Source organism: Corylus avellana, chromosome 1 (assembly GCF_965113065.1).
Source record: "Corylus avellana chromosome 1, dhCorAvel1.hap1.2, whole genome shotgun sequence".
Classification (NCBI taxonomy): domain Eukaryota; kingdom Viridiplantae; phylum Streptophyta; class Magnoliopsida; order Fagales; family Betulaceae; genus Corylus; species Corylus avellana.
Genome location: NC_142490.1, coordinates 5,328,028 through 5,353,888, shown reverse-complemented (window position 1 = coordinate 5,353,888; position 25,861 = coordinate 5,328,028). Strand labels below are relative to the sequence as shown.

Genomic DNA, 25,861 nt, shown 5'->3' with positions numbered 1-25,861 from the left:
CGTAGTCCCCCAAAAGTTTGGTGTAAAGTTGAACTCAAAGAAGCCATTTGGTTTCAGTGTGTGGACACCAAGATCGTCGTTCTTTGATTTACAGGCGAGGGTAAGAGGCAATCCATGGCCTAAATCATTAATGATTTTTATAGTTTTTGGGTGATGTTTCCCAATTCCTGCAACATTATTAAACTCAATCACAGACAACGTAAGCCACATTAGTAGAAACACTGCAAGTCTATTGAATGAGATCATGGTGTTTTTGTTTTTGGTAAACTATGCTGGCTTTATAAAAATAAAAAATAAAATAAAAAAAAATCTGAGTGACTTTCAAATGGTATATATAGCGGTGAAAATTATTGGGAAAGACCATAAAAAAAAAAAAACAAAACAAAAAAAAAAACAAAACAAAACAAAACAAAAACAAAAAAAAAAAACAAAAAACAAAACAAAACAAAACAAAAACAAACAAACAAACAAACAAACAAAACAAAAAAACAAAGAAAACACTTTAACATATACTATTTGAAGGAAATATGAACAAATCACGTAGAGTGAATACCTAATTTATTTACTTAAAAAAGGGGGTGTTAATTAAGTTAGGTTCTATTTACATTTGCTAATAGAACCTAACAAATATGCTCTTTTAAGCATTTTTTGTTTTAATTTGTTTTTTCAGATAGCTTTAATTAACCGTTTCATTTGGCATTATGTAAAAACAACAGTAGATTAGGTACACCGTTCAAGTGTACTTATGTCAAATTGTTTCAATTATAGCTCTAGTATATTAAGGGGGTGTTAATTAAGTTGGGTTCTATTTACATTTGGCATTATGTAAAAACAACACTAGTTTAGGTATGTAATGCCGTTCAAGTGTACTTATGTCAAATTGTTTCAATTATAGCTCTAGTATATTATAAGGTCTGAGAAGGTGAGTGTTATGGTTATTGGTTCCACAAAGAAAATATATCTTATTTAAAAGCCAATTTTTTTTAAAAGCCAATTGTTACGGATCACTTGACCTTCTCAATTTTTTTTCTTCTAAATTTAAAAATTTTATTTTTTTGCCATTTGAGTTGGCCGAACCACCCTCAATGGCCATAAGGGTGGTTCAGGCACCCTCAAATATGCTCAAATGGCCATGAGTGGTTTTGGCCACCCCATCTTATATTTTTATATTTAGTGTTTTGATATATTTTGTAATTTTTATTTTTATTTTCTATTGTAATTTAAACGTGTCACAATATTATTTGTGTTTATGTGGCTCACTAAAAAATTATGTTAGCTTTTCTTGGGGAAGAGACCTTTTTTTTTTTTGGGGAAACTTCAGAAAACCCCCCTGAAGTTCCAGCCGATTTGAAATACCCCTCCTGAATTTTCAAAACTCTCACTTAGGCCTCCTAAACTTCCATTTTCTCTCACTTTGGACCATTTTAACTTTTTATACCTATTTTATCCTCAACCAAAACTACGCCGTTTTACCTTAAACCAAAACTACGTCGTTTTGGACTCAAAAACTACACCGTTTTGGGCTTCAAAACTACAACACCTACCTCAGCCCAAAACGACGTCGTTTTAGGCATTAATTTTTTTTTTTTTTTTTGTTAAAAAAAAGAAAAGCAAAATAAATAAATTAAAAAATAATAATAATAATCGGGGTGGCTTCAGCCACCCCATTGGCCAAAATGGGGTGGCCGGACCACCCCATTTTTGGCCAAGGGGGTGGCTGGAGTCACCCCCTGGCCGATCTGGGGGTGGTCGAACCACCCCCATACCCCCTTGGCCAAAAAAAAAAAAAAAAAAGTATGGGGTGGCCGAAACCACCCCAGCCCCTTGGGGGTGGTCCGGCCACCCCCAAATCACCCGAACCCCCCCCCCCCCCCCCCCACCCTTTTTTTTTTTTTTTTTTTTTTTTTTTGCATTTTGGGGGTGGCTGGACCACCCCATGGCCAAGGGGGTGGTCCGGCCACCCCCAGACCGGCAAGGGGGTGGTTGAGCCACCCCCGATTAATTTTTTTTTTTTTAATTTTTTAATTTTGCTTTTCTTTTAAAAAAAAAATTAATGCCTAAAACGTTGTCGTTTTGGGCTGGGTAGGTGTTGTAGTTTTAGGACACAAAACGACGTAGTTTTGGGGGAGGGTAAAATGGGTATACAAAAGTCAAATTGTTTGACTTTAACGTTAAAAGGGTCCAAAGTGAGAGAAAATGGAAGTTCAGGGGGTCTAAGTGAGAGTTTTGGAAATTCAGGGAGGGTATTTCAAATCGGCTGGAACTTCAGGGGGGTTTTCTGAAGTTTTCCCTTTTTTTTTTTTCTTTTTTTTCCTTTTTTTGGTGCCTACAAGAGGGAGTATTTAGCCACTTTTGAAACCCCACTGAACTATTTGTCTGGACCTCAAACCATGTGTACCAATTTAGAATTTTTTTCTTAAATCTAATCGAAGGATTCAAACTAAGCCATAAAGTGTGCATATTTTACTAATGGGAAAAATATCAAAAAGCCCCATCAAATACAAAGTGTGTTTAATAAAACCTCATAAAGTTACAAGTGTGACAGTTTGATACGTCAAATTATCAAAATGTGGCAAAAAGACCATGTCGTTAGGCAATCTAGTGAGTTTTGATGGAAAAGTGGTAAGGTGCCTTGCAAATGACCACTTTGACTCATAAGTTGCCATAATGCCCTTCTTTTTACTTGTGATCTTCTAGTGTGGTAATTGTTGTGTTCTACATAAACACTAGGTTTAGTGCTTGTTACCACCTCCAACCAGATCTAAGGCCACCCCCATCTTTGGGGAGGCTCATGAGCTACCCCAGGGGTGGCAGCCACCCTTTCTTTTATTTTTTTTCTTTTTTTTTCAAAAAAATAAATAAATAAAACTGACATTTTTGACACACTTTAGTAGTTTGATGTATCATTTTAGCACACTTTAGACTTATTGGGGCTATTTCAAAAACGATTGTTAGTTCAGATGGCTTTTTTATGTATTTTTTTTTCTTCCTAAATTTAATTGAAGGATTCAAAGTAAGCCATAAAGTGTTGATATTTTATTAATGGGAAAAATATTTTTTAAAAAAAAACCCTCATCAACTAACAAACATTTACAATAAAGCCCCATAAAGTTACAAGTGTGACAATTTGATATATCAGACTACCAAAATGTGGCAAAAATGCCACGCCATTAGATAATCCTTGAGTTTGAATGGAAAAGTAATCGCATGAGCACTTCGACTCAAAACTTGCCATAATGTCATTCTTTCACATGTGATATTGCTGCATGGTAATTGCCATAGTGTACATAAACACTAGGTTTACTCTCCCGCAAGCTACCAATGGTATCAATGTCCCCCTCTTCGCTAAAATACCAAAACAATGACAATGTCTTCAAAATGTTGGCAAAAAGACAAAAATTACCTTAAACATTTTAGTTAGACAAAAATATCCTTATAATTTCAAAAAAAAAAAAAAATCTAAAACAAAAATACTTTTTTTTTTTAGTTTTTGTTATAATTTTAAGATTTATTTTTTAAAAAAAATTGAAGGATATTTTTGTCATTAGGAGAGGGGATATTGACATTGTTTTGTTAGTTTATGAGAGAGATTGACATAATTAGTAGTTTGAGGGACATTGACAATGAAGTAATAATTTGAGAGGGAAAATGTATATTTTCCCCTTACTTTTATTGGTCTACAAATGAACATGGCATGTGCCTATTAAAGTATTGATTAAGTAATTAAATTTACCTCTTCCTATCAGCTTAAGCTTTTGTGATAATTGGTAATTTAATATGGTATCAGAGCCAAAGGTCCTGGGATCGAACATTGACACTGTCAATTCACCCCATTTAAATTTAATATTCCACGTGTTGGACAACCAACTTATGACAAATAAACAATCAATAAAAAGTTATCAACTATAAACACTTCTCAATCGAATAACTAGCAAAAATATTCATGTTGCAGAATCTGTTAGTCAACCAACTTAAAGGGCAAATATGCCCATTGAACATTCAACAAATACATATCATTGTAATGCCTTCAAAAATTAGAGCTAACAACAGCTTCCAGGGCTGAAAAACAAAGCCACTAACAACACCAAAGCACTTCACAAACAGCATCAACAACATGTCACCAACAACCACCAAGAATTTAAGGTTGCATGTTCATTCATTCATGAGATCCCTGCAAGAATTTAAGACCTTTTGACTCCTAGAAATATATAACCAAAAAGCCTGGAAAGCTATTCTTGGTAACTTCATATTTCTTATTTTTTTGTTTGTGTCGTGTGATATAGGGAAACCAGTGAAGACCAAATGATGATATTGGCATCTTACAATGTAAGGAATTATTATACAATTAGGAAAAGAGATAGATGGGCTCTCCTCCAATAAAAAAATTAATTTAATATAATGTGATCTAATGGACCACGTATCAGATATTTGTTAAACTACTGATTAAGTGATTAAATTTATATATTCCTATTAGCTTAAGCTTTTAGGACAAATGGTAATTTAACATGGTATCAGAGCCAAAGGTCTTAGAATCGAACATTGACTCCATCAATTCACCCCCATTTAAATTAAATATTCCTCGTGTTGAGCCTCACCTATTAAAAGATGGGTGTTAAACTAATGATTAAGTAATTAAATTTACCTCTTGTCAACTTAAGTTGTTGGGACAAGTGGTGATTACCAATATTAAACTAATAAGAATAAATACCACACTTGATCTTAGCCAAAAGACTAAGAAAGATACACAAACAGGGCTCTAGTTATTATGGCCAATATTTCCACTCGAAAAAAGTATTTTTATATACAATAACCCCATTGTTACATGTATAGTTTAGTAGTAGAAATGTGATTCCTTCTCTTAATCTTTCAATAGTTCAGGGTCCCTTCGGTTTGTTTGATTCACATTCCGATAAAAAAAAAAAAAAAAAAAAAACTTTATTTCTTAGAAGGATTTAATCCTTTACCTATAATGAAAGATTTCGGGAAGAATAAACATGGTACTCGTTATTTATATCCAAAAGAGTCAACTTGAAATTTAGAAAGGTAAAAAAAAAAAAAGTAGACTATAATTTTATTTTTATTTTGAATTAGATCAATACTTCAAGGATCTATGCATCAAGAGTACACGGATTTATGTCATTGCACGCAAAACACTACCTGAATTTTCTTGGCGTAGCCACTATGAACATCAAGCTCACAAGAAGTATCACCACTGTGATGCATTCTATCGAAAGTTTGTAACAATTGGATCAAATAATAATAATAATAGTCATGCACGATCAGGTGAATTTTGATCAGTCCACCGATAGCATAAATCATACTTATTTCTCTTGGGGTGTAGAAAACATGCACCAGTAGTTCTAATCTTCCTAGTGCAATTCACGCATACATCACTGTCTCTAGTGTAGTCGTAGATATTAAACCAATAGCTTTGATTTTTCCACGTAAATCTACAAATGAATAGTGTAGTCCCCCAAAAGTTTGTTGTAAAGTTGATCTCGAAGAAGCCATTTGGTTTCAGTGTGTGGACACCAAGATTGTTGTTCTTCGATTTACAGCCAAGGGTAAGAGGCAAGCCATTGCCTAAATCATTAATGATTTTGACAGTTTTTGGGTGATGCTCCCCAATTCCTGCAACAATAGTAAACTCATTCATAGAGAGCATAAGCCACATTACTAGCAACACTACAAGTCTACTGAATGAGATCATGTTGTCTTTTTTTTTGCAATCTACGTCGGGTGGCTTTATAAAAAAAATATGAGCGACTTTCAAATGGTCTCCAGGAACTGTATATATTGTGGTGAAAATTATTGGCTAAAGACCATGAAGTTTTTTTTAGATGCCGTGGATCATCAAGAAAACGCAATGACAGTCAAGGAAATAAATTGTAGAAAAGGAAAGCTTGGCTAAACTTGTAATGAAATATTATGGCAGCATATAGAAAAGGAAAACAAGTAGAAAAGGAAGTCAAAGACAGACAATAAAGGAGACGTGATTTCATATTGTGTATTCCTTATTCCTTAAAAATCTCTTCTACAAAAGAAAATGATTCAAGAAAATCTTCTCTTGTTACACAAATCACTTAGAGTACTAGCAGCAATTTATCTTTGATTTTTTCTAAATTTAAGGCACAAAATTACTTTTTACTTCTCTATCACAATAGCTTTCCTCATCTTTCTCGATACCATTAAAATATTATTTCTTTACAAAATACAAGTTTCCTACCTACCCTCACTTTTTTAACAAAATTCCAGTACAATCTCAATTAAAGACAAAAATATGAAAGAAGAGAGGGGAAAGATAAATTTTTATATTAAAATAATGTATAGGGAACCAAAAATGGTTCCCTACACATTGGAAAATACTCTAGCAACTCTCGATAGTTGGTTTAAATGTAAGGAATTTGATGTGAGTAGGTTTTTGTGGTTTTCTTCAAACTTTTCCTAAACATAATGAAGGGAATGACATATAATGACATATGGCATCTGCTACTAGTGCACTAGCAGTAGTTTCCCAACCATTTTCCCTCAATTTAGGGAATAAAACTACTTTTTGATTCTCTATAAAAAAATACTTCACAATAGATTCCCTTATTTTTCCCTATATGAATTAAACACTAATTATTTTTTATCATTGCAACCAATGAGAGAGGAGAGAGGTAGGAGAATTGTTGGGACATGTGAAGGAGAGATAGGAGAAAATGATGAAGGGAATGACATATAAATGACATATGGCATCTGCTGCTAGTGCACTAGCAGCAGTTTCCCAACAATTTTCCCTTAATTTTGGGAATAAAACTACTTTTTGATTATCTATAAAAAAAAATACTTAACAATAAATTCCCTTATTTTTCCCTATATGAATTAAATACTAATTATTTTTTATCATTGCAACCAATGAGAGAGGAGAGAGGTAGGAGAATTATTGGGACATGTAAATGAGAGAAAATAATTTGTTTATAATTTAATAAAGCATTGGTATCTATAGTGTTTCCCAATGCATTGGAAAATACTGTAGATATCCTTTGGTGTAGGCTAAATATAAGGCTTTTGATGTGGGTGTATTTTTGTGATTTTTTTAGAATTTTCCCTAAGCATAGGGAAGGGAATGGCATATAGCGCATCTGTTGCTAGTGCTCTTAGTGAATGCCTATTGTTTACTTACAAAAGAAAAGGGGTATTAAGTTAGATTCTATTTACATTTGCTAATTTAATACGTATTCCAAGCAAATATGCTCTTTTAAGCATTTTTGTTTTAATTCATTTCTTCAGACAACTTTAATTATCTGTTTCTTTTGGAGTTACATAAAAACAACAATAGTTTAGGCATAATGACATTAAAGTTTATTTATATCAAATTGTTTCAGTCAAGTCCTGAGACCCAAAAGGACTTGGCTGGGACCCGCCCGGGACTTGCCTGAGACTTGCTCGGGTCCCAACTAGAACCTGCCCAGGACTTGACCTGGACTCGCCCGGGGCTTAACCAGGACCCGACTGGACCTACCTGAGACACCGTCGGGACTAGTCTGGGACTTGACCAGGACTCGCCCAATACCCATCAGGGACCTGCCTGAAACTTGACCAAGACTCACCCAAAACCCACCCATGACTTGTCAAAAAATATTTTCAGCGGAAAACATTTTCCGGTATTTGGGCATGAATGAAAAATCAGGTGGGTCCCCGACGTCGGAAAATGTTTTCAGCAAAAAACATTTTCCTGAAAAATATTTTCCGGTATTTTGTGTGTACGCAAAATCATATCAAACACTAAATTATTGTTAGTTAATTTGTATATTTTAATTAAACATAATTTTTAGTTTTATTTTTAAAATTATTTAATAGATTAATATGATTGAATGAAAATATAAAAATATTTGTGATTTTCCGTGCGTGCGTCAAATGCCGAAAAATGTTTTCATCGTAAAACATTTTCCTATAAAATGACTTTTGTTGTGCAAATTTTAATATACTTGCAAGTGCACGAATCGTTTGCAATATAATGTTTTGCAAGTGCGAGGTCGAACCTATAGGGAATTGTGTTCTTAAAAGAGCAATTTATATCTAAACTAATTAAATCCTAATCTAGTTCCAAAAGAGTTTTGATTTTGGTTTTAAAAATTAAAAGACAATCATAGACTAATTAAAATAAACTAAGAGATAAAATACTAAGGTTTGAGAATTCACACTAATCGAAACATAACAACATACTTCCATGTTTATCAATATTAATCTGAAGTTCTCACAATTAAAATCTTAAATATGTTTTACTATGCTTCAAACAATTAATCAAAACCATTCCATATATCCATTCATTGCACAAATCACAAGAGAAATCTAATATCAATTAAATCATCAGATGCATCCGTAAATCACAAAAGATATCCAAATGTATCCGTAGAGCAAATCACAAGCGATGTCCAATTATTTAGGCAAATAAAATCAAACAATCAATTATGTGAAATTATCTTAAATCATCAAGTATATCCTTGAATCACAAAAGATATTCAAGAATCACTCCACACATTGAAAAAAAAGTAAAACAATTGAAATATTAAACCCAATAAAATCAGATAAATAAAGACTTACATGAAAGTATTGATGTTTTTCATCAGTAAGACTTCATCCCTAGCATTAGTTGGGAATTTAGCTCAACATAAAAATAAAACATAAATCTAAACAAAACTTAAACTAAAAAGAGAAAAACTGTAGAATTTTGATCTCTGAAATTCTATATCTTTTCTTGAATGCAAAGAAGTCTATTTATAGGCTTAGAAAAGTCCTATAAGCCCTATTAAACCTAGATAATTCGGAGGTTTGTCAAAATATAAGTCTGAAATCGGAATAGGATTTGTCCAAATTTTTGTTCTTTTTTTAAAGGGCGATTTTGGCATAGTAACCTTCCAAATTAGGAAAATCATATTTCACAATGAATTGTATTATTTTGAGCTAGCTTTTCAATGCCACTTGAATCACTTCAATCCAATCTTTGAGCGAAAAGTTATGGTCAGAATATTGAGACATGTGCAGAATCTGAATTTAAATCCAATCCGAAATCTTATCCAATCAAAAATTTAATCAAATCTGATCTTTAATCCGATTTAACTTTTTTCTTGGATTTGGTTAAACTTAACCACATCAGGTTTTCTCAAAGTATGTTTTCTTCCAAACTTTGCATTTTTTCCTTTAAAGTTGTAGTTTTTGTTCAACTACCTACAAAACACAAAACTAACACAAAACATTAAATAACGACACAGCTAAAGGATTAACTAATGTAAATAAAGGGGTTGAAATATGCAATATTTGGCACTTATCAACTTCCCTGAAAATATTTTCCGTGCGCACACCAAACGTCGGAATTTGTTTTTATCATATTTTCCAGTAAAATGACTTCCTAAAAATATTTTACGACGGAAAATATTTTACACCGAAACAAAGCCTAAGTTATTTACATTTGCTAATTTAATACGTATTCCCAAAAAATATGCTCTTTTAAGCGCTTTTGTTTTAATTCGTTTCTTCGGACAACTTTAATTATCTGTTTCTTTTGACGAAATTGTTTCAGTTATAGCTCTAGTACATTTATATGGTCTGAGAATGTGAGTTTTGTACGTGGTTCCACAAAGAAATATGGCTTAATTAAAAGCTGGAGTGATGCACCCCATCTGGCCAAAACGGATGACTCGACCACCTCTCTCTCTCTCTCTCTCTCTCTCTCTCTATATATATATATATATATATATTCACCATTTGAGTTGGCCGTACCACCCTCAATGGCCATAGGGGTGGTTCGGCCGCTCCCAAATATGCTCAGATGGCCAAGGGTGGTTTCAACCTCCTCCATTTGGGCATTTGGTGAAGGTTTGGCCAATTTCCATTTTATATTTTTATGTCTAGTTTTTTGATATACTTTTAATTTTTTATTGTAAGCCAAACGTGTCACAATCTGAATCATGATTGGTGTTTATGTGGCTCATTAGAATTTTTTGTGTTATTTGTTTGAAAGTTATTCAATGTTTTAACTAGATAATTTTATTTATCCATTGAATCTTTTTTTTTTTTTTTTTTGATATGTCCGCATAAGAGTGGGGAAGGGGATTCGAACTAGTGACCTCCGCTTTATTATGCATGGTTTCGGCCGATTAAATTACCTCTTGGGGACATTTATCCACTAACTTAAGCAAATGTGAAACGGACCTATTTAATTATATCTAGATAGGATATGAGTATAATTAAAACCAAATCATTCATTTAAATACCATATATATGACGTATAATTAGCTCAAATTAATCACTATGATACAATTAAATCTACAGCCACATTTGTGATTCAAAATTAAGGAAAAAATGCAAAATTAGTTCTTGTGGTTTATCTGATTTACAATTAGTTTTATGTAATATAAAAAATGAACTCAAATGTCCTTGAGTTATTCCAAAAAAAAAAAAAGATTAGTCCTTATAGTCAAATTTTGTCTACTAATTTAACAAATTCTGTTAGTGTGACACTAACTTAAATCGAACAAGTATCACAATTTTACTAGCTCTGACGTTTCAAGCAATCAAAATATGTTAAGTTAGTGGGTGGAATTTGATTGCAAGGACTAAATTATTTTTTTGACATACCTGAAGGAACTTTGAGTTTATTTTAATACCACGGGGAGTTAATAGCAAATAAGGTAAACCACAAAGATTAATTTTGCATTTTTACCTTAATTAGAATAAACTACAAACAAAAAAGAAGAGTAAGATACAAATATAATTATTCAAAGAATATTTTGGATTTTATTTTTGTTTAAGAGCCGTCAAACCCAAGAAAAAGAGCAGCGATAAGAAAGCATAGCAAAGTGGGGAGGGGGAGGGGGAGGGAATTACGACAACCCCCTCCGCGCCCCCTTTCTCCTTCCCCCTCATTTTTTCTCCCTCTACCATAGATTGATCAAGGTGCATGTGTCAATGGTCCTCGGGGTGCTTTCTAGCAGCGCCTAGCTGACCGGCGGTGGTGCGTGGAACCCGTGAGGGTGTGTTGTGTTTTTGTTATTGTATTTTTGTTGTTTTTAAATAAGAATGTACTCTCTCTAGATCTGCTTTTAGTAGTGATCTATGAGATAAAGTTTTATTCGTTTTCTTAGGTTTTGTTTTTACGAATCCTTAAGAATAACGAAATTGGTTTCCAGTCGGTCTTTTGTTTTCTTATGGTTATTTTTCTAAGAGCAAGACATAGACCAATGATGGACGAGTTATCAGGCATAAAGAAGAATTGTCACTATAGTGGAGGCAGCGAAGGAGATTGAGATCGATAAAGCACTAGTAGCGGAGATATAAACGTGATTCCATCGAAACTTTGAAATAATTGGATCAAATAATAATAATTTTCTATAAGAGAAATATGAATGACTTTCAATTGCTCTTTATTTCACAATTCACTTGATAAACTCTTCATTTTGAATGTCGTTGGCTTGTAATCATGCACGATCAGGTGAGTTTTGATCAGTCCACAAATAGCATAAATCATACTCGTTTCTTAGGGTCTAGAAAACATGCACCGGTAGTTCTAATCTTCCAAGTGCAATTCACACATTCATCACCTCTAGCGTAGTCGTAGATATTAAACCAATGGCTTTGATTTTTCCATGTAAATCTACAAAAGAATAGTGTAGTCCCCCAGAAGTTCGGTGTAAAGTTGAACTCGAAGAAGCCATTTGATTTCAATGTGTGGACACCAAGATCGTCGTTCTTTGATTTACAGGCAAGGGTAAGAGGCAATCCATGGCCTAAATCATTAATGATTTTTACAGTTTTTGGGTGATGTTTCCCAATTCCCGCAACATTATTAAACTCAATCACAGACAACGTTAGCCACATTAGTAAAAACACTGCAAGTCAACTGAATGAGATCATGGTGTTTTTGTTTTTGGTAAACTATGCTGGCTTTATAAAAAAATTAAAAGAAAAAAATCTAAGTGACTTTCAAATGGTGTCTAGGAACTGTATATATAGTGGTGAAAATTATTGGCGAAAGACCATAAAAAAAAAAAAACAAAACAAAAACAAAAAACAAAGAAAACACTTTAACATATACTATTTGAAGGAAATATGAACAAATCACGTAGTGAATACCTAATTTATTTACTAAAAAAAGGGGGTGTTAATTAAGTTAGGTTCTATTTACATTTGCTAATAGAATCTAACAAATATGCTCTTTTAAGCATTTTTTTTGTTTTACTTTGTTTTTTCATACAGCTTTAATTAACCGTTTCATTTGGCATTATGTAAAAACAACACTAGTTCAGGTACATAATGCCATTCAAGTCTACTTATGTCAAATTGTTTCAGTTATAGCTCTAGTATATTATATGGTTCGAGAAGGTGAGTGTTATAGCTATTTGTTCCACAAAGAAAATATATCTTATTTAAAAGCTGAAGGGATATATACACCCCCATTTGGCCAAAACGGATCACTCGACCTCCTCAATTTTTTTTCTTCTAAATTTAAAAATTTTATTTTTTTGCCACTTGAGTTGGCCGAACCACCCTCAGTGGCCACGAACCACCCTTAAATATGCTCAAATGGCCATGAGTGGTTTCGGCCACCCCATCTTATATTTTTATATTTAGTGTTTTGATATATTTTTAAATTTTTATTTTTATTTTCTATTGTAATTTAAACGTGTCACAATATTATTTGTGTTTATGTGGCTCACTAACAAATTATGTCAGCTTTTCTTGGGGAAGAGGCTTTTTTTTTTCTTTTTTTTTTGGTGCCTACGAGAGGGATTGTTTAGTCAATTTTGAAACCCCATTGAACTATTTGTCTGGACCTCAAACCATATGTACCAATTCAGAGTTTTTTTCTTAAATCTAATCGAAGGATTCAAAGTAAGCCATAAAGTGTGCATATTTTACTAATGGGAAAAATATCAAAAAGCCCCATCAAATATGAGGTGTGTTGAATAAAACCCCATAAAGTTACAAATGTGAAAGTTTGATACGTCAAATTACCAAAATGTGGCAAAAATGTTATGTCGTTAGGCAATCTCGTCAGTTTTGATGGAAAAGTGGTAAGGTGCCTTGCAAGTGACCACTTTGACTCATATGTTGCCATAATGCCCTTCTTTTTACTTGTGATCTTCTAGCGTGGTAATTGCTGTGTTCTACATAAACACTAGGTTTAGTGCTTGCTACCACCTCCAACCAGATCTATGTATCACTTTAGCACACTTTAAACTTATTGGGGCTATTTCAAAAATGATTGTTAGTTCAGATGGCTTTTTTATAATTTTTTTTTCCTAAATTTAATTGAAGGATTCAAAGTAAGAGCATTCCCAGTAGCTATCCAACCATTTTCCCTATATTTAAGGATCCAAACTACTTTTTGCTTCCCTATCTACAAAAACTCCACAATAGCTTCCTTTACCATTCCCTACATCATTAAAATATTATTTTTATTTTCATTAAAATAATATTTTCTTTTATTCTAAAAGAAATTTTCTTTTTCTTTTCTTTCTCTCTCATCTGCGTCTTCTTTCTCTCCCTATCTTCTTCACTCTCTGTTTCCTTCTTTTCTTTCCCCCCAGCCGCACCTCTCTCCCTTTCTCTATCTCACTCTCTGCCTCACTTTCCCCTCAGCAGATTCTCGCTCACGAAGACAAACAGGGAGAGAACAGGAGAGAGAGAGAGAGAGAGTGATGCAGAGAGAGCTAGGAGAGGGACGGAGAGAGATGGTGAGAGAGAGAAAGCTCAGAGATGGTGTTCATATTTTATTAATAGGAAAAATATTTTTTTTTAAAAAAAAAAGGCCTCCTCAACTACTAGGCATTTTCAATAAAGCCCCATAAAGTTACAAGTGTGACAATTTGATACATCAAACTACCAAAATGTGGCAAAAATGCCACACCATTAGATAATCCTTGAGTTTGGATGGAAAAGTGGTCGCTTGAGCACTTCGACTCAAAACTTGCCATAATGCCCTTCTTTCACATGTGATCTTGCGTGGTAATTGCCATAGTGTACATAAACACAAGGTTTACTCAGCATTGTCAATGTTCCCGCTAGCTACCAATGGTATCAATGTCCCCCTCTCCCCTAAAATACCAAAACAATGACAATGTCTTCAAAATGCTGGCAAAAAGACAAAAATTACCTTAAAAATTTTAGTTAGACAAAAATATCCTTATAATTTCAAAAAAAAAAAAAAAAAAACCTTCTTTTTTTTTTAGTTTTTGTTATAATTTTAAGATTTTTTTTTTAAAAAAAAAAAAAAAAAAAATTGAAGTACATTTTTGTCATTAGGGGAGGAGGAGTGGGGAGGGGATATTGACATTGTTTTGTTAGTTTATGAGAGAGATTGGCATAATTAGTAGTTTAAGGGACATTGACAATGAAGTAGTAATTTGAGAGGGAAAATGTATATTTTCCCCTTGCTTTTATTGGTCTACAAATGAACATGGCATGTGCCTTTTAAAGTATTGATTAAATGATTAAATTTACCTCATCCTATCAGCTTAAACTTTTGTGATAATTGGTAATTTAACATGGTATCAGAGCCAAAGGTCCTGGGATCGAACATTGACTCTGTCAATTCACTCCATTTAAATTTAACATTCCACGTGTTGGACAACCAACTTATGACAGATAAACAATCAATAAAAAGTTATCAAGTATAAACACTTCTCAATCGAATAACTAGCAAAAATATTCATTTTGCAAAATTTGTTAGTCAACCAACTTAAAGGGCAAATATGCTCGTTGAAGATTTAACAAATACATATCATTGTAAGGCCTTCAAAAATTAGAGCTAACAACACCTTCTTGGGCTGAAAAACAAAGCCACCAACAACACCAAAGCACTTCACAAACAACATCAACAACATGTCACCAACAACCACCAAGAATGTAAGGCTGCATGTTCATTCATTCATGAGATCCCTGCAAGAATTTAAGACTTATTGCTCCTAAATATATATAAATCTCCAAAAAGCCTGGAAAGCTATTCTTGGTAATTTCATATTTCATATTTTTTGTTTGTGTCGTGTGATATAGGGAAACCAATGAAGACCAAATGATGATATTGGCATCTTACAATGTAAGGAATTCTGATACAATTAGGTATAGAGATAGATGGGCTCTCCTCCAATAAAAAAATTAATTTAATATCATGTGATCTAATGGACCACGTATCAGATATTTATTAAACTAATAATTAAGTGATTAAATTTACCTCTTCCTATTAGCTTAAGCTTTTAGGACAAATGATAATTTAACATGGTATCAGAGCCAAAGGTCTTGGAATCGAACATTGACTCCATTAATTCACCCCCATTTAAATTAAATATTTCACGTGTTGAGCCTCACCTTTTAAAAGGGGGGTGTTAAACTAATGATTAAGTAATTAAATTTACCTCTTCCTATCAGTTTAAGCTGTTGGGATAAGTTGTGATTTACCAATATTAAACTGATAAGAAGAAATACTACACTTGATCTTAGCCAAAAGACTGAGAAAGGTACACAAACAGGGCTCTAGTTATTATGGCCAATATTTTTATTAGAAAAAAGTATTTTTATATACAATGACCACATTGTTACATGTATAGTTTAGTAGTAAAAGTGTGATTCATTCTCTTAATCTTTTAATAGTTCAGGGTTTGTTTGATTCACATTTCGATCAAAAAAAAAAAAAAAACTTTATTTCGTAGAATGATTTAATCTTTTACCTATAATGAAAGATTTCAGGAAGAATAGACACGGTACTCATTATTTATATGCAAAAGAGTCAACTTGAAATTTAGAAAGAAAAAAAAAAAAAGAAAAAAAAAAAAGTAGACTATAATTTTATTTTTATTTTGAATTAGATCAATACTTCAAGGATCTATATATGGATAAAGAGTACACGGATTTATGTCATTGCATGCAAAACACTACCTTGATTTTCTTGGCGTAGCCACTATGAACATCAAGCCCACAAGAAGTATCACCACGGTGATGCATTCTATCGAAATTGAAACAATTGGATCAAATAATAATAATAATAATAGTCATGCACGATCAGGTGAATTTTGATCAGTCCACTGATAGCATAAATCATACTCGTTTCACTTGGGGTCTAGAAAACATGCACCAATAGTTCTAATCTTCCAAGTGCAATTCACGCATACATTATTGCAATTCACGCTTTGATTTTTTATTATTGTATTTTTGTTGTTTTTAAATAAGAATGTATTCTCTCTATATCTGCTTTTAGTAGTGATCTATAGGCTGAAGTTTTATTCGTTTTCTTAGGTTTTGTTTTCATGAATCCTTAAGAATAACGAAATTAGTTTCCAGTTGGTCTTTTGTTTTCTTATGGTTCTTTTTCTAGGAGCAAGACATAGAACAATGACGGAGGAGTTATCAGGCATAAAAAAGAATTGTCACTATAGTGGAGGCAGCGAAGGGGATTGAGACTGATAAAGCACTAGTAGCGGAGATATTGATGTGATTCCATCGAAACTTTGAAACAATTGGATCAAATAATAATAATTTTCTATAAGAGAAATATGAATGACTTTCAATTGCTTTTTATTTCACAATTCACTTGATAAACTCTTCAGTTTGAATGTCGTTGGCTTGTAATCATGCACGATCAGGTGAGTTTTGATCAGTCCACAAATAGCATAAATCATACTCATTTCTCTTGGGGTCTAGAAAACATGCACCAGTAGTTCTAATCTTCCAAGTGCAATTCACGCATACATCACTGTCTCTAGCGTAGTCGTAGATATTAAACCAATGACTTTGATTTTTCCATGTAAATCTACAAAAGAATAGTGTAGTCCCCCAAAAGTTTGGTGTAAAGTTGAACTCGAAGAACCCATTTGGTTTCAGTGTGTGGACACCAAGATCGTCGTTCTTTGATTTACAGGCGAGGGTAAGAGGCAATCCATGGCCTAAATCATTAATGATTTTTACAGTTTTTGGGTGATGGTTCCCAATTCCTACAACATTATTAAACTCAATTACAGACAACGTAAGCCACATTAGTAGAAAGACTGCAAGTCTATTGAATGAGATCATGCTGTTTTTGTTTTTGGTAAACTATGCTGTCTTTATAAAAAAAAAAATCTGAGTGACTTTCAAATGGTGTCTAGGAACTATATATATAGTGGTGAAAATTATTGGCGAAAGACCATAAGAAAAAAAAAAAACAAAAACAAAAACACAAAAAAACACTTTAACATATACTATTTGAAGGAAATATGAACAAATCACGTTGTGAATACCTAATTTATTTACTAAAAAAGGGGGGTGTTAATTAAGTTAGGTTCTATTTACATTTGCTAATTAATAGAACCTAACGAATATGCTCTTTTAAGCATTTTTTGTTTTAATTTATTTTTTCAAACAGCTTTAATTAACCGTTTCATTTGGCATTATGTAAAAACAACATTAGTTTTGGTACGTAATGCCATTCAAGTTTACTTATGTCAAATTGTTTCAGTTATAGCTCTAGTATATTATATCGTCCAAGAAGGTGAGTGTTATGGTTCCATAAAGAAATATATGTCATATTTAAAAGCCGAAGGGATACATACACCCCCATTTGGCCGAAACGGATCACTCGACCACCACAATTTTTTTTCTTCTAAATTTAAAAATTTTATTTTTTTGCCATTTGAGTTGGCCAAACCACCCTAAATGGTCATAGGGGTGGTTCAGCCACCCTCAAATATGCTCAAATGGCCATGAGTGGTTTCGGCCACCCCATCTTATATTTTTATATTTAGTGTTTTGATATATTTTTAAATTTTTATTTTCTTTTGTAATTTAAACATATCACAATATTTATTTGTGTTTATGTGGCTCACTAACAAATTATGTCAGCTTTTCTTGGGGAAGAGACTTTTTCTTTCTTTTTTTTTTTGGTGCCTACGAGAGGGAGTTTTTAGTCACTTTTCAAACCCCACTGAACTATTTGTTAGGACCTCAAACCATATGTACCAATTCATAATTTTTTCTTGAATCTAATTGAAGGATTCAAAGTAAGCCATAAAGTGTGCATATTTTATTAATGGGAAAAATATCAAAAAGCCCCCTCCAATACGAGGCGTTTTCAATAAAGCCCCATAAAGTTACAAGTGTGATAGTTTGATACATCAAATTACCAAAATCCGACAAAAAGGCCACGTCGTTAGACAATCTCGTCAATTTTGATGGAAAAGGCACCTGAGCACTTTGACTCATAACTTGCCATATAATGTCCTTTTTACTTTTGATCTTCTAGCGTGGTAACTGTTGTTTAGCCACCCCAAATATGCTCAGATGGCCAAAGGTGGTTTTAACAACCTCCATTTGGCTATTTGGTGGTGGTTTGGCCACCCCCAATTTTATATTTTTATATTTAGTTTTTTGATATATTTTTAAACGTTCTTTTTTTAATAAAAAAAAAAATTCTATTGTAAGTCAAACGTGTCACAATATGGTGTTTATGTGGCTCATTAAAAAAATTTGTGTTATTTGTTTGAAAGTTATCCGATGTTCTAACTAGATAGTTTTATTTATCCACTAACTTAAACAAATGTGAAACTAATCTATTTAATTATATCTAGGATATGAGTATAATTAAACCCAAATCATATAATTAGCTCAACTTAATCACCATGATACAATTAAATCTGCAGCCACATTTCTGTTTCAAAATTAATTGGAATAAACTACAAACAAAAAAGAAGAGTAAATCTTGGGAAAATGTTCTAGTAAATAGTAAATAGTAAATTCCATCCACCCCTCTTTACATCTTGCAGCTTCATTGTACAACAAAATAAGAAGATAAAGAATAACCGTATACACGAAAATGATTGAGCTTCGGATTCAAGAAGCTTCATCATCTCTTGCACCACTTGGCGAACCAGGAGCAAATGGAACAAAACCCCGTCCACCAAACACTGGTCTCATGCATTTGTCATCAAATTTTCTCCACCAGTAATGTACAGTCCTAGTGGGGTTACTTATTAGCAACCTTAAGCTGTTCTTGCGGCGTGGTGGAGTGTTTGGCTGCTCACTTGGATCACAATTTTCAATGAATGATATATTCAACTCTTCTAAGCTTGGAAGGTCGGTTGCGTCGGAGACTGCAGATTTTGCATTGCGCAACAGCACTGCTCTAATAAGTGGCTTTGTTATGGAACCAAACACCTGTTTTTTTGAAACAAAGAAAAAGACAGCCTCATTTGATGTTGAAGATTGTGAAAAAGTTCAAAACCATGCACCCCATTTGCCTACTTCTACTGATCTCTTGTCCTACAGATGATCCAGAGCCAAACAGAGCAAAGGACTTATGGATAATGCTCTACTAGTGCTACAAGCAACATACTACAGAAAGGACAAGAAAACATACCACAGTACTAAATAAAACAACAATTATAGTGCTGGTGATCATTAGTGCAAAATCTGCCGTTTCTTCCTTGTCAGAATTTGCAAACTGCATGTAATTGCACAAGTCAATATATGCCCAAGAACTATATTTTAAAATGTTTTAGGCTTGAAATAGTGGCAATTTACCTGGTTATAAGACAAGGCAATAGTCACTGCACCTCTCATAAGGCCTGCCCACCATATTATAAACTGAGATTTCAAAAAGTTAGCACTGTTTTGAAGTAGAATCAAATAGCAATATCTAAGCACTTAAGCAGCTGCTGGTATTACCTGTTGTCGAAGCTCAATCTTTGTACTCTCTCTTTTCTTCATGCAATTTGTTATATTGGATATGGGGAACACAAATGCTGCTCTTCCAACCAATACCAATGCAAACAATATTGAACTGACAGCAACTGAAGTTCCTGGACTGAAGGAAAGAGTATAATACCAGTTAGACATGACATTTAACATTACACTGCCAACCACAGGAAAAGGCAACATAAAAGGCAGTATATATCTCTTATATTCTCTAAGAGGGATGATGGCAGTAGTTAAAACGCACTTAATCTAAATGTGGTAAATCTCATTTCATTTCATCTGGAACAATATTCCAACTGCCAATTACCCATGAGCCCTATAATCTTAAGGAGAAAAGTAGTAAATTTACCTTGCATTACTTTTTTTCCATTTGTCAATGTCCAAGGCATCCATACCGACATACAGAAATATAAAAGTTTCTGCAATGAATGAAATTGTTGCAAACGCATGCCTGAAAACATAAAACCATTGGCAAGTTAGGATCTTTCAACAGAATTCATTTTTCAAATGAAACCCACTAATAATTATTGGCATAACCACCCAACTAAGTAATCATTGAATGAGGATCCACATCGTGGGAACCTTAACCCACGAAAGATTATGACCCAGGAATGAAAATCAAAGGTTGCCACCAATTGATCTTTCTTTCAAGCATATCTATTTCAAATTGATAGATTACTCTCTTTTGCTGTTAAATGTTCTTTGCAGGTGCACTCTAGACCTTCGTCTTTTGCACTTTCATGCACAATATATTAACTGTGATTTTTGACTTTATCTGTTTGTGCTTATGGCCTGCTTTTAGCTGTTTTATCATAGTTACGGAGTCTTATGAGAATTTCATAACCCCATAGAGACTCCCATATTGAATGGGTTGATTGTGATGGTGTTACATGTGTGCTAAATCCCACATTGGTTATTTGCTAAGTAAGCTTGGGTTTTATAAGTGACTGTAGGGAACTCCAATTGTAACATTGACTAGTTATTTTACGGTAATAGCACATAAGTGACTGACACTTTCCTTGAATCATGACAAATGATATCAAAGCAGAGGTCTTAGATTCATACCTTGCCATTGTAATTCATCTCTCATTTCAATTAAATATTTCACGTATTAGGTCTCACTTGTTGAGAAAGAGTTTGAGCCTATAGTGAGGTGGAGTATTAGCATTATTTCCTACTAGCTTAAACTTTTAGAATAAATTGTGATTTAATATGATATCACTTGACATTTGGGCACTACGATGTGATGTGGTTCTTGATGAAGATGTCAGGAGTTTGAGTAGAAGAGACTATTAAACCCAAGGAAAGTTAAGCCTTACATTGGCTAGGTGGATTGTTATGGTGGTGTTACATGGATGTCAAGTCCTACATTGGTTCCTTAACTGAGGCTAGGATTTATTAGTGATTTTAGGGAACTCTAATTATAATATTGATTAGTCCTTTTAGAATAATAGTGTAGATGAGAGTAGCGATTTCCCCGAACGGTGACATTCTAGGTTTCCAAGAGCCCTATGAATAAACTTTAAAAATAAATTGGAATGGTCTTTAGTTGAAATAACAACTTTAAACAAAATCTTTATAAAATTTTCATACGTACATCCCCCTAGGTCCAATCCTCTCGTATCAAGTTTCAAGAAATCCTACATATATTTTCCTCTCTCTTCCTAAATCCTACATATATTTTTCCATGTATGCTGAGAATATGCAACCATATATGGACACCTTATATGAAATTTTCTCTCCACCCAAAGTGACAGATAGAAGATGTGAACATATGGTAAAGTGCAACAGGAGGCGACTCTCCTTTAGGCATTATCAGATTTTGTGTCTGCACAATTAACAATTTTAACATATGTGATTTGGAGCTGCTCAATAATGTAACCACCACACAATTCCAATTTTTTGACAACAATCACATTATAGTATGATAAATCTCCAAAAAGTAAACCAGATAAAAGTCACTCTTACTTGGTCGTTATTCGTGAGCTTTCTGTAACATTGTGCCATGTATAGTGAGACATGACAATGCCACAGAAGAATATTGTCAGGATCCCACTTAAATTCAAAAGCTGTAGAAAAGAAAAAAGGAATTAGTTCATTAATTTCAAAGAAAACACCAAAGGAAGGGATCCAGTCACCAAACACTGTTTTGGCCAAATTATTTTCAAGTGAGAAAAAGGTTATACAAGTTATATAATCTCTATGTTCCATTTTGTTTATATCAGAAAAACACCCTGTTTCCAAAATCAGATTATATCATTTCTTTTCCATTTGAGTTCTCAAATTCAATTTACTCGAGCAACAGTGTGTTGAACTATAGCTATCTCAAGTACATAAAATATGGGATGACACGAAAACATAAGAGATTTCACATTGTCCAGCCATGTGTTCTATATTTATATTCAGCAAGTTTAGTTTATTTTGTTCCAGTTGAAAGTCCAAAATGCCAGCCAAAAGTAATATGATAATTGTCAACTAGGAATAAATTACAAGATACAATATGATTGACTTCTGATGCGCTGGCAAGGCTATCAAAGGATATGGAATAGTAAATATAAACCATTGCGTCAATGGGAACAGAATTGACGGAAATTTCCTACACACATTGATCTTAAGTTTGTTTTCACTATTCAATCACTTTCTATAAATTTTCATTATTTCAATGGATATAAGTTGTAACTCTTTCTGGAGGGTATAGCCATCATGATTTTTCCAAAAAGAGACCACGCACCCCCCCCCCCCCCCCCCCCCCCCCTCTCCAAAAAAAAAAAAGAAGGAAAAATGAGTAGATGAAGAAGGAAGGGAAAAAAATTAAAAATTAAAAATTAAAAAACATGACTTTTTGGTACCTCAGCCAACATGTATGACAAATAAGCCATAAGCATCATGAGTGCAACTTCACGATCTGTGGAATGCCTGTAGTGGAAGAACAATAATTTCAGGGTACACAAAGGCTTACATATAAGGATGCAAACCCAGTAAATAAAAATTGTGATCATGCAAGACTAATTGACTAAAAATAATATGTGGAACTGTGTTCCACTATTGAAACCGGTTGATTTCCAGATAGGCTTGACGTATACAGGATTCCTTGTTCGTCATTTATCTCACTTTATTAAATCTATGACCATATTGTCTTTTACCAGTGTCTCTAGCTACATCATTTTTTTCCCTCCATTTTTCCTTGCAGCACCTTCAATCTATCTAATTGCCCCTTCTCACTAGTTGTATCCCCTTATCCTTTTTTCCACCTAGCCAATTCTTAATATTCTTCAATTGTGTACATCATGTAGCTTCTCCCTAGACGAATATGAATACAAGGTTTTTTTTTTTAATGGGAATGCCTAAAGATGGCTTGAGTTTATGCTGCCACGTAGAAAAGTGATGAGATAATAGCTAGCCACATTTCTTGACCATGCCTCTGGCTTTCCCTCTTTGAAGGATTTTCCTTCTGATTGCTTGTGATGGTAGTCTCTTGCCATGTTTTTTTAAAACACATGGTTTGATTATCGCAAACAAACCAACAGCAACAATAAATGCTGTATACTAAGCGATAATGCATTTTCTTGTACCTTCCAATGTAAAGCGTCTTAATGATATACGCACTTATAAGACCCGCCTGAAAGATTTCCATAGAGCAAGTTAGAAGGTAGCTAATACCCAAGTCCCTATAAACAGTGCATTAAAATCTTAGAAGATATATGAACACCAACTTCCAATAAGCAGTGCAAAAATTTAGCAAGCCCATAAGACACCAAGTGTAAGACTGATTTGATAGCCAGCTGCAAATGAATGAGCTCAAAGGTCTAAGCAGGGAAATACTTAAATGAGCTGCAACGACTGGTGATTCCATCATAATAGTTGTTGATATAAACAAATGACGAAATTCTTTGCTACTTCGAAAAATAGATTTGCATAAGTAGAGTAGTAACCCCCAGACAAAAACTTTGAAAAAGAAAGAAAAAGTGAAGCATCACTATAAAACTATCTGTAGAATTGGTCTCCCCACTATGACTCTTAACACAACTGTTGAAATCTGATATTCAGCTTCAGTACTGTACCTTTGATAGGAAGGACAATATCTTTTTCATGTGAAAAGGAAAAAAAAGTCCAAGACAATGCCTTAGGTATACAGCACTACGTAACATAGCTTGATGCTTTACGAACCAGTACAACTTTGTCATGTTTGCATGTTAGTGACACACATAATGTAGAGCAGCTAAAACAACCGAAAAAAAATAAAAGAGAAAAAGGAAGAAACAAAAACTTACTGCTATACCAAGAGCAGTACTGGTCAAGAAAAGGTAAAGAAAGGTCCCCAACAAGTTTAATGCTGTAAGAGCATCAATGTTGCTGCTGTCAAGTGATTGGACTGCATTGAAAAGCACAATAGAGGTGGCATCATTCACCACTCCCTCACCGAATACAATACTGTAAAGTAAGGGTGTTTCATCTTGACTGAGAACCTTTCACATAAGAAAAATATCATGGATTAATGGCACATGTTAATACCCTCATATAAACTAGTATTATGACTGAAATTGTCAGCTGTACCTGCAGTGTGCAAACTGAATCAGTTGCTGACAATATGGCACCAATAGCTGCACATGCAAGAAGAAGAAATGGTGAATACAACAGAATAATAGAAAGCACTATATGAAAAAAAAAAAAATGATTAGACATTAGTTATTTAGTCACCTAGGAAATCTTGAATATCCAGGTTTGCCACGCCAATTTTTTTGAATAGTAAATAGGCACCTAGAAAGTTTCCAAAGGCAAAAATGGTAGTCAGGCGCCGTCTTGAGTGAAAAAAATAAAAAATAAAAAATAATAATAATAATAATAAGATCACTATCGCAAATATGTTTATAAGACAAAATACTTGTATCAAACTTGACAAAAAGCAAGTGGAAGTGGATGGAAGATTGCAGAGCTTACCTAGTGATATAATGCAGAAAGAAATGACTGTGCCAAATACTCCAAACAAAAATATTGTTGTGAAATTCTTGAAAAAATTCTTCTTCTTGACCTGAAAACTGGAAACAGATCAAGAACCACTATCAATGTATGCTAGTGTAAGAGTCAGCACTTGGATTAGAAAGAGGAAGTTTTGACAAAATAAAAACAAAATCAAGATTAAAAATTATTTTTCACGAAAACTGCAAGGACTCAGCATAGCAGAAACATCAAAACCAGGTCCATGTCACAAACATCAAGATTGGTAATTTAAATTCAAGTGAAAATACCATCTAATAATTTGTTCATAGTTACTTCCAAACCAGAATTTTGGAGCCCACGTGTTACAATCCTCTACTACTTAGGACTATAAGTCCAATCTTCTCTGTAGTGGTTTGGTTGGGTCTTTTCAGGTGTTTTACTTGTTAGATGTTGGAGCTAAGTTATTCACAGAACCCAAATCCTCAATCCGATACAAATTACAATTCTGGGGAACCAAACACAAATCACATAGAGAGAGAGAGAGAGAGAGAGAGAGAGAGAGAGAGAGAGAGAGAGAGAGAGAGAGAGAGAGAGAGAGATCATACCCGGCATTGAAAATGATTGGGGGAAGCAAATAAAGGAAGAACAAGTCCTCACTAAAGACTAGTATTTGCGAACTCTGGAATTTGCTGATCAGCAAAACGACCACTCCAGAGCACAATCCCTATATCAGACCAAACATTCAAACAAGACCCAGAAACAAGAAGACACATAATTTGTTTGTCACAAAATGAATCATGCAAAAACAGTTCCAGGTACCAGAAGAAGGGCGGTGATCGATTCGTTAGCCCAGCGGTTCTCTTCGAGGAGATGACCGATGACGATGCAGGCGCAGAGGAGGGCGAAGAAAACGGTGAGCGCAATGATGGTACTCGTGCTCAGGAATGAAGTCGACGACGATGCTGCCGCTGCTGCTTCTGCTTTGGCCGGGAACAGAACTGGAACGGTTTCGAGCACAGCCATTTCTGGGATTCTGTGGGTGGATTTGGCATTCACAAAATGGGTTTTTGGAGAGTTGGAGATGGAAGTAGCCTGGGAATGATGACGCTATAACGATTTCAAACCATGAGACCAAAGTATATGTTGCTGTTTATTTGTGGGCTCTTCATTTTAAGGTTGTAAACTTGCAATGGAGGGAAGAATGGTAGTTGGTGCGGAG

The 25,861-nt window shown here is 33.9% G+C and overlaps 1 protein-coding gene and 2 pseudogenes across 2 annotated transcripts; all 3 read right to left on the bottom strand.

Moving 5' to 3' along the window:
• Nucleotides 1-4,604: 4,604 nt before the first annotated feature.
• Nucleotides 4,605-4,744, bottom strand: LOC132173143 (U2 spliceosomal RNA; annotated as a pseudogene).
• A 10,613-nt stretch (nucleotides 4,745-15,357) lies between these two features.
• Nucleotides 15,358-15,501, bottom strand: LOC132173141 (U2 spliceosomal RNA; annotated as a pseudogene).
• A 3,113-nt stretch (nucleotides 15,502-18,614) lies between these two features.
• On the bottom strand, nucleotides 18,615-25,861 carry LOC132171457 (sodium/hydrogen exchanger 1). Of its 2 annotated transcripts, XM_059582772.2 has the most exons (14): nucleotides 25,462-25,861; nucleotides 25,248-25,366; nucleotides 24,643-24,740; nucleotides 24,403-24,462; nucleotides 24,259-24,305; nucleotides 23,976-24,170; nucleotides 23,277-23,323; nucleotides 22,554-22,620; nucleotides 21,673-21,773; nucleotides 20,054-20,155; nucleotides 19,675-19,813; nucleotides 19,531-19,593; nucleotides 19,367-19,450; nucleotides 18,615-19,164 (listed from the first exon to the last, which is right to left on the bottom strand). In XM_059582772.2, exons 1-14 carry the CDS (start codon nucleotides 25,663-25,665, stop codon nucleotides 18,841-18,843), a joined length of 1,650 nt encoding a protein of 549 aa, XP_059438755.2. In that variant the 5' UTR covers nucleotides 25,666-25,861; the 3' UTR covers nucleotides 18,615-18,840. The 2 variants fall into 2 exon arrangements, with proteins under 2 accessions (XP_059438755.2, XP_059438756.2); XM_059582773.2 differs by lacking the exon at nucleotides 24,403-24,462.